Source organism: Phaethon lepturus, unplaced genomic scaffold, assembly GCF_000687285.1.
Source record: "Phaethon lepturus isolate BGI_N335 unplaced genomic scaffold, ASM68728v1 scaffold6514, whole genome shotgun sequence".
In the NCBI taxonomy this organism is placed as follows: Eukaryota; Metazoa; Chordata; class Aves; order Phaethontiformes; family Phaethontidae; genus Phaethon; species Phaethon lepturus.
The window spans coordinates 27,876-30,130 of record NW_010535361.1 but is presented as its reverse complement, the minus strand read 5'-3'; the positions used below and the strand labels follow the sequence as shown (position 1 = coordinate 30,130).

The window sequence follows — 2,255 nt, the reverse complement described above, 5'->3', positions numbered from 1 at the left end:
GTGTTTTAAGATTTGGGTGTAGTTCTCATTATCCTGCTCTTAGTTTGATTGGCAATAAATTAAACTAATTTCCCCAGGTTGAATCTGTTTTGCCCATGATGGTGATTGCTGGATGATCTCTCCTTGTCCTATCTCAACCCATAAGCTTCTTGTTATAATTTTCTCTCCCCTGTCCAGCTGAGGAGGGGGAGTGATAGAGCAGCTTTGGTGGGCACCTGGCCTCTAGCCAAGGTCAATCCACTACAGTCTTTAAAATAATTACTAATTTTATCCTTTTTTAAATAAAACACAGGGAAGGAATATAAAGCTGAGGAAAGCTCACGACGGGAGGAAAATATATCCATTCGATACACTTTGTGAAGCTGGATGCTTCTTTCTGTTAGATTGGAAAGAACTAAGTTTTAGTGTAACCTTCTATCTGTCTAGAAGTAAAAAGTGGGAAGGAAGTCAGTCCATTGAATGGCATAAGCTTTTCTAAGTTAAAGTTAATTTAATTCTAGGTTAGACATTTTGTTGACATAATAATGATGAGACTGACTGTGTAACATCTATTCAAGCTCTTCCCTCAACTGCTTTTGTCTTCTCAGCATCACAATAATTTAAAAAAGTAGGATAATTAATGTAATTTTTTTTTAAATAGCTTTTATTCTGCTAAGAATTTCTATTTTATGAAGCCATTAGAAGCCATGCTGTATTCATTATAGTGTCCTACATAGCATTAACTGCCTTCTCTGTCTCTGGGTGAGTTGAAGTTAAGGTTCATGTTTTATTTCTTTGTGGTACCTGTCAAATTTCAATTTTGAGCTTATCTTTAAAAACAAAAGAAAAAACCCACCACCATAACATACAAGTGTGTTCCCTTTTTGAAGAGGGTTTAGCATAACTTTCTGTTCATATTTTTTTATATAAGATGCTGCTTTTCAGAATCTTTTAAATCGCAGTAATGATGAGCTGATATAAAAGTGGCATCAAAATCTGACAAACACTGAAGGTAATTTTTTAACACTTAAACTCTTGTTTGTTTTTGCAGGCAACCAGCTAATTGTTCTGAATGTGGGAAAAGATGATGAACAAAGTCAGTGTTCCAAAACAAAACCTGATAACATCAAGGTATTTTCAATAACTTTTTTTTAACGTTCTGCAATTGTAATGTAAATAAGATGGAAATCTAAGTTTTTATTTCTATAGCAGTTTATTTTGGCACGTATTTTCATCATTAACTACTTTTGCATTGTCTTGAATACAAAATAACTGACTAGAATATTATTCACTTTTCAAGAGGAAGATAATTTAAAAAAAAAAAGGCAGTGGTCTGTGTCGTTGTGCACAAAACCTGAATCGCTTTGAGTTGCGGTGGACTGATTTGCACAGTAATTAGGAGCTTGGGATCACATGGAACGTTGCTGGATCCCAGCTGTCCTGTCAGTTCAGCACCTTCATGGTCCTACTGCTCTGACATCTGCAAGAAGGTGTCAGACTTTACCCAAGTGCTGGGTTTGCACCAATCCCTTTAAGTCAAAACAGGAATTCAGGACAAAATAGATATGTTCCTTTTAAGAGTACATGCATAATATTTGGGAGACTCTCACCCACTGATTTTGGTGAAGCTTCTCGGCATCAAAGTTTTTAAGAGGCATTAAAAATCTTGATGAAGAAAATAACTACTTGTGTATTGGGCTGTGGGGTTTTTGTAGTATGACTAACTGACAATGGTCTTTAATTTGTAGTAAGACACTCTTTTCTTTGTTGTTTCAAAATAATGTAGGAAGTTATTTCAGGTGATACAGCTGAAGTGTCCAAAGAAATTGATGTAAAGCATACACCTCCTAAAAGTGTTATGGACGAAAAAGGTAACGAAACTGCCCATTCTGTGCAATTTTCTGAACCCATACTGAATGCAAATTTATTTTCATTTGAAGAGAAATTATTAACTTGATCCCTGTAACTTTGATCCCAGCGAATACTTGTGTATATTCTCTAGCTGCTGGATTAATGCTTTAATCCTGGTTCCTTTAATGGTGAGAGCAGATTTGATGATTCTGCTCTGCTATCACCCATCCACTCCGTTACTGCTTCAGCTTGTACCTTGGGTAGAAAAGCTAATTGCAAATAAACAGGTGGATAGGGAAATAGCACGGTCAGGGTACAGGACAGGAAGAACTTCTAACTCCAACCACAAATAAGAGCTGTCCTTCCATGAAAAAAAACATGACATACCATCAATATCAGTCCTGTTTGTTTCTGTAGAGAAACCA

At 36.0% G+C, this 2,255-nt stretch overlaps 1 protein-coding gene across 1 annotated transcript in view; it reads left to right on the top strand.

Moving 5' to 3' along the window:
- Window positions 1-1,030: 1,030 nt before the first annotated feature.
- Window positions 1,031-2,255, top strand: part of LOC104619774 (biorientation of chromosomes in cell division protein 1-like 1) — a gene marked incomplete at its 5' end in the record, with an annotated part of 13,409 nt that continues 12,184 nt past the window's right edge. Inside the window, 2 exons of the mRNA XM_010285773.1 lie at window positions 1,031-1,110; window positions 1,766-1,850. Coding sequence (XP_010284075.1) covers window positions 1,031-1,110; window positions 1,766-1,850 — 165 coding nt within the window. The remainder of the gene's footprint in view (window positions 1,111-1,765; window positions 1,851-2,255) is intronic.